The 6,599-nt window shown below is 52.7% G+C and overlaps 1 protein-coding gene across 1 annotated transcript in view; it reads right to left on the reverse strand.

Moving 5' to 3' along the window:
• CYTH4 (cytohesin 4) overlaps positions 1 to 5,664 on the reverse strand; it is a 29,631-nt gene extending 23,967 nt beyond the window's left edge. The window contains exon 1 of the mRNA XM_019753012.3: positions 5,506 to 5,664. Within this exon, the coding sequence (XP_019608571.1) occupies positions 5,506 to 5,524 (19 nt within the window). The 5' untranslated portion in view covers positions 5,525 to 5,664. The remainder of the gene's footprint in view (positions 1 to 5,505) is intronic.
• Positions 5,665 to 6,599: the final 935 nt, after the last annotated feature.

The following is a 6,599-nucleotide window of genomic DNA, read 5'->3' on the forward strand; positions in this document are numbered from 1 at the left end:
GGAGCATATGGCCACAGGACCTGGTGGGCCAGTCAGCGTTTCCCCACCAGAAGACGCTGGGTTGGTGGAACGATGGACCAGCATCTTGGAGGTGCAGCTGAGGTGCCAGCTTGGAGATGCTATTCTGCTTGGATGGGCACCATTGCTCAGGATACCCTCGACACCTTAAATTAATGACCATCAGACGGTGCTTTGTCCCCAGTCATCTACACGGATCCAAGAACAAAGAGGAGGAGGGGATCCAGTACCGTTTCCTAGTGACTCACTTGGGAGTTTTCCTTTCTGTTCCTGCAACTCAGCAGCTCTGCAGCTCTAGAGTTCCTGGTTTCCAGGGGATGGGGGAAGTGGCCCTTACACCAGAAGACAAAGCAAGAAGAGTTCCATTAAACTTTAAGATCAAAAACTTTTACTCCATGCTTCCAGCTTCATATAAATTGTGTCGTTCAATCCTCACAACTCTGTGAAGTGAGTCTTTTTCCGTTTAAGACACTGAGGCTCAGAGTGTGTCTGAGTGAAGTGATTTGCCCCAGGTCACACAGCCAAGAAATGGCAGTGCTGGGATTAGAACTCTGGTTTGCTGACACCTAACACTCTGTCCCAAGAGAGGTGCATTCTGCATGCTATGGGGACATTCCAGGGACTAAAAAGAGACGTGAGGAGCCATCTCTATGGAGACATTAGCAAGAACATAGCAGTGCTAGAGGCTGGGACCTGGAACTCCTTAGTCAGGACAGGGAGGGAGGCTGAGTGCTCTCATGGAAAAACCCAGGCACCTCTAATTGACTCTGGGGTGAAAGATCAGATTTTTTCTTTTGTTTGTATGCTTCCCATTGTTTTTCTGTTGGCTGGGGCTTGTGTCCTGAGTCCAGTTTCTGCAATGCACCGTTAGAGGCTGCTCGTCTGAGAGAAGCCAGGTTTTAGCATTTCAATGGATAATCCCTAATGTGGATGGTCAACAGGTGAGCTATGGCCTCTGGTAGCTGGTTCCTAGGATGACTCCTCTTTTCACCAGGTCTCCTGAGCTCCCAGCTCCTCTTCCAGGCCAGGAGCCACACTGCACACCCTCAGTTCCAACCCCACCCTGAGTTTCAGACCCTTCTATCCCCTTGGGCACTGGCCGTCATCTCGCTTATCATTGGGGCTTGTCATTACGACCAAAACGGAAGGCCTAGAATTTCCCCTCGATTTTTTCTGAGTTCCCGAGCTGTGGGATGGTCCCCAAGATACCCGGGCCGGAACCCCAGGAGGCAGCTGGAGACACACCCCTCTCTCACCCTTATGTCTCTGTGGGGGCAGAGCCCCAGAAAGTAGTTTCCAGGCTCTCGGCCTCACATAGACAGGTGCTGGCTCAGGTAGTAAATGGCCATCAACTGTGATGGGATGGCCATCAGCTGTGGCTAGTTGGCCGTCAGCTGTAACCAGTGAGCCATTGGCCACTAATATAACTGCTGTGGCTACGCTAGCAGAGAGGGGAAGAATGGGGGCTAGCAAGAAGACGGCGGCTGGGCTGGCAAGTGTGGATGGCGGTTTGCGGACAGTGGGGATCCAGCCTCCAGTGAGAGTATAGTGCCGCCAGAGAGAATATAGTGGTATGACTCCCCTACCTATGGCTCCGTGGGTGTTCCTTTTTGGCCTCACCATATCCTGCGTTCTTGTATGGGGAGCGGGACCAGAGACCCCGCGGGACGCCCCGCACGACAAATGGCGCAGCGAGCAGGGTCTCCCGCAGTACAGTCTCCTTCCTCACCAAGCCCTATCTGTGTTCGTCCTGTTTCCATGGCCCTTCCCCTCACCCAGACCGTGGGCTCCCGTCTCTGGCTGATGTAGAGCCTGTCCATGTCTCCTTGCCTCCACTCTGCCCTTCCAATCCAGCCTCCCTTGGCATCCTATAGTTCTTGGGATAATGACTCCCAATCTTATGGGCCCATCAGTCCTGCTGGTGTACCCCCCATCCTCATCGCACACTGTGTCCCCCCGCCCCCCACCCTAGGCTTGAGGCCTCACTGGCTGCCCTACATTTGCTCCCAGGTGCTCTCTCCCTCTGCAGGTTTTGCACATGCTGTTCCCTGTGCTGGAATGCCCTTCCTTCTCCTCTCTGCTCAGGAGCTCTACTTTTCCTCTCAGGTGCTTCCTGGGCTCTGTCTGGGCATCATCCTCTCTCTCACCTTCTCACCACTCACTGCAGTAAGTCTTGAATCTGCGTAGCTCAATAAACAAGCCCAGCCATTGGTTAAGGACAGGAGTAATAGCTGGGCACCAGCTATGTGCCAGACCCTGTGTGCTCTAGGCTCTTCCCATCTACTATCTCATTTGATCCTGATGACAGCTTTGGAAGGAAGGTATTTCTAATTTCATTTTGTACGTGAGACCTCTGAGACTCCGAGGGGTTAAGTGACCTGCCCAAGGTGACACGGCTGGAAGGGGGTAGAGCTGGGATTCACATCCAGGCCCATCTGGGCTTCTGAGGACTCAACCCTGACGTCAATCATCTGAATATCACCCTACAAACCATCAAAACCCCAACAGATGCTAACCCTGCATATTTTGACATGGAAATGCCGACCATAGTTACATGCTTGAGAATGAAGGAAAGACGCAGAATGATGCCTACAGTCTGAGCCCCTTTGGGGTAAGAAATTAAACAAAGCCAATATCACAGAGCTGGGGACAATGAGGCACAGGTGTGGATGGAGGTGGGACAGTGTGGGGGGAAGTGAGGGGGCTGTTTGCATTTCTCTTCATATAATAGCTCCTTTTGTGGTTTGACAGGGAGTCGTGGATACTCTTGGCCCACTGTCCCCTCTGTTGGGGTCATGACCCCGGAAGGTGCCACTGGCCAAGTGCATTTGAACCTGTGAGACAGTGGGGACAGCCCCTAGACTGCTACAATCCTCATGTGGTACATGGGTGCCTTCCCACCCTTCACCTATTTGGTAAAAATTGGGGGTTTCTCCCCATTTCAGAGCTGAGGACACTGAGGTTCACGGAGTGTGAGAAACACACAGCCCGAGAATGGCCGCTTCTGATTCCGGGCCTGTTTCAGTCACTGGGTAGCGCACAGGAGGTAGATTTTTAACAACAACAACAACAATAATAATGACGACAACAGTAATAAAACAAAAAATAACAACATGGTAATAACAGTCGTCAACCCCCCACTCCCCCCCAAGCTCTGTTTCCCCCCCACTTGGCTCTGTGTTTTTCACACCTCCCAAGGCCTGCCTTTAAACTATGACCCCACCCATGCTGGGGCTGGGGCTGCCCTCTGCCCCCAGGGCTCAGTCCAGCCATGCGTGGTCTGATGCCTGCCCCACTATCTGCCCCACTCCTCTCCACTTCCCCTTTGTCCTTCCTCTTTCCCATCGTATTTTTAGAAATCCTTCTGCTTACAGCCCCACTTCCAGGACAGCTGGCCTCGCTTCCTCTTTTCCAGGGCAGGAGGAGGGTGCTATCCTGGGGCCCTGAGGGCAGAGGGCCACTGGGCAAGAAGGGGTGTGGGGAGGGACCTGCTCCAAGCCTCAGCCTGCCCTGCTGGTGCAGGGTGCAGGGTGCATCGTGTGGCTTCCCCCCAGCGGCTGAGCTGCCTCTATTTTTAACTGTGCTGGTCAGTCAGTCGCTGCACCGGCCCAGTGCTATCTTTGGTTATGTCGGGGCTTTCTTGCCTGGACCTCTCACCTTCCTGGCAGGCTGTGGGGGAGGGTGCTTGACCTGCTCCTGGATGTCACACACCCATGACTGGAGGAGGGGAGGCAACACTGGGGGGACCTTTATCACACACCTGCCCACTGTACAGGTGGGGAAACTGAGGCCCATCATGACCACTGGCAGGTTGGTGCAGAGCTGGGACCCGAGCCAAGTCTGGCTGATTCCAAATCCCCATTCATTGCCCAGGTCAGGCCGGGATGATAGTACTCAATTATAAATGACAAATTTGAGCTCAGAGAGAGGTAATGACCAGGCCGCGGAGGCGCTTTGGTTAAGACCCAGTCAGGAAAACAGATTAATGACCTTCTCTGACCTCCTCCAGGAAGTCTTCCCAGATTCCCCCTGCCCGGGTGGAAAGTCGCTTCCTTCCATGCTCCAGGTCTGTGCCCATCTGCACATCTGCCCTGGGTCATTGTCCTGCAGATCTGTCCCCCTTCCCCCAACACCCCAGACCAGCATCTCCCCAGGGTTGGTTAGTGCTGTCCCCAGCATTGCATAGCACAGGGCCTGCACACCAGAGGACTATGTATAGAATGAATGAATGGATTATAAAAGCACCAGTCAACAGAGACTTCAAATCTCCCAACAGACTGCTTGTGTTGACCCCACTGAATCCATTTCCTTCCAGGGCCAGCCAAAGCAAAACAGTGACTCGCCTCCTGGCCTCCCCTGAATGCCCCTGCCCACCACAGCCCAGGCTAACCTGGGCTCTCGCTCCTTTCAGGGGCTTGTCCCTATTTTGCCATTTCCCGACCGCCTGAATTTGGACAAGTCAGTTCTCTCCTCCAGTTCACCACAGTGAGCCTCTGTTTCCTCATTTGCATCATGAGGACAATCATCCCTGTTCGGGAGATGGGGAATGATCTGCTTCAGCAAGACTGTTTCCCTCTTGGGCCTCCTTTGTTCCATCTGTAAACGGGGTTGTTGAAATTGATCGGTGGGGTGAGGGGAGGCCCAAGGGGTGGGGTCAGACTGCTCTGTGTAAGGTTTTGTTTGAAGAAAGGTTTCTGTTGCTAACAGGATTGAGGGCATCTGACCTGGGCAACCAGACAGCTCCTGGCAGCCCTTGTCTTCTGGAATTGCAGGAAATGCTGCGACATCCTGAGACACGGGGCACAGACGCTGGGCCCCTCTTCTCTGCCTCACAGAAACACAGCGCCATCCTGTTCTCTCCCACACCAACTGTACTGCCTCCTTCTTTCCTTTTTCCCTCCAGACACACAGTCTTGCTTCCCTGGGAGAGTTTCAGCCATGGGCCCGCTGCTGCTTATTCCTGGCCCTCCCCATGGGTGCTAGGTGGTGTCTGCAGTGCCCCCAAAGGCCGCCCTCACCCCCACAAAAGGCCAAACAGGGGCTTTGGGGCTCTTGTAGAACCCAGATAGGCATCACTGTCACCAGCATTGTCACCTTCAACACAAGCAACCTTTCTCAGCGCCACCTCTGTGCATTTGCACTGGCTTTTCCTTCCTCCTGGAATATTCTTTCTCCAGAAACCCACAAGGATCACTCCGTCTCTGTGTTACCACCTGACAGATGACATTCATATATTTACTATCTCTCTCCCTTCTGGAATGTAAGTTCATGAGGGCAGCAACAGTGCCTGTTTTGTTCACTGCACTCTCGGCCCCTGGAACACACCTGGCAGCTAGCCTGAGCTTATCAACTTGCTTTTGCATTTCCCACCCTTGTTATATCTGTTTACACATTGATTCCTTCCAGGATCCTGTGAGACCTGCACTATTATCCCCATTCTACAGAAGAGGAAACTGAGGCCCAGAGAGGTTGGCCCCAGGTGCTTACCTGGGTGGCACAAGTCCATTCTGAAGCCCCCAGGGAAGGGTGGCTTGAGCTCCCGTTGCCTACTGACCAGCTGCTCGTTGGGTTGGCCAGGCAGAGACGTGTCACCTCGGCTGCCACAGGCCCTTTCTCACTTGCCCCGCCCAGCTCCGTGTAGGGAGGAAGTCCTGTCTTGTTGGGGTCTGATGCGTAGGCTCTTGACGTAGCAGCAGCACTTCCTAAAAATGAGCAGTTTTGAGTAGCAGAGACTCTGCATTTAGGGTGTGAACAAGGGAGGGATAGGCAAAAGAGACGGGGGGAGGGTTGGGGGATAAAAAGGGAAAGACAGTGAGACCGAGAGAAACACACATATACACGTACATAGAGGAAGATGGTTACTAGAGGACAGAATCTTCACCAGGGAACAATGGGTACTTAATCAGCAACCTCCCCACATGTAAAGTGAAGGGTCACTTAACCTGGACAGTCTAAGCTGGGCTCCATAGATTCCACCCCCACAAACTCCCTTTCATCAACTCTCCCTTGAGAAAAGAAAAATTAATTCAGTGCTAGGAAGGGCTTTGCTTCTCCTCAATGAAATGTCTGGCTTTTTCCCGTCTAGTGACCAGTTGGGCAATATGTTCAGTTTCCCTTTTCCCCCAGGCTACTAGGAAACTCACAGTCAAATCTGAAGCTCCTTTATAGCTGTCTATTGTAGCATACAGACTTTGGGGCTAGACTCAGCTGTATGACTTTCAGCTCTGCCACTCAGCCCTTTGTGACCTTGGGCAAGTCACTTATCTGCAATGAACTGCTTTGAACTTGCCACTCCCCGCCCCCCACCTACAGGTTCTTGCATAACTCAAGGTTATTTTCTAGGAAACTTGTTGAAATTCTCTCCATGGTAAACTAGATTTTTCTCAACAAATCCAGACCTGAGGCATAAAAAACCATTTCCTGGGTCATTTTAAAAAGAAAAATGGGGAGAAAGGTATGATTCCCTGGGCAGAAAAGTGTTAGCATAGCAAGTCTGAGACTGCTCTCCCTAGGAAGGCTTGTTTGCAAGTTCGGCCCTTGGCTGGCGTCTGAGAACTTGGATTTTGGGAGCGTCCCTGCCA

Source organism: Rhinolophus sinicus, chromosome 1 (assembly GCF_057876585.1).
Source record: "Rhinolophus sinicus isolate RSI-liver-muscle chromosome 1, RSI-T2T, whole genome shotgun sequence".
Taxonomy (NCBI): Eukaryota; Metazoa; Chordata; class Mammalia; order Chiroptera; family Rhinolophidae; genus Rhinolophus; species Rhinolophus sinicus.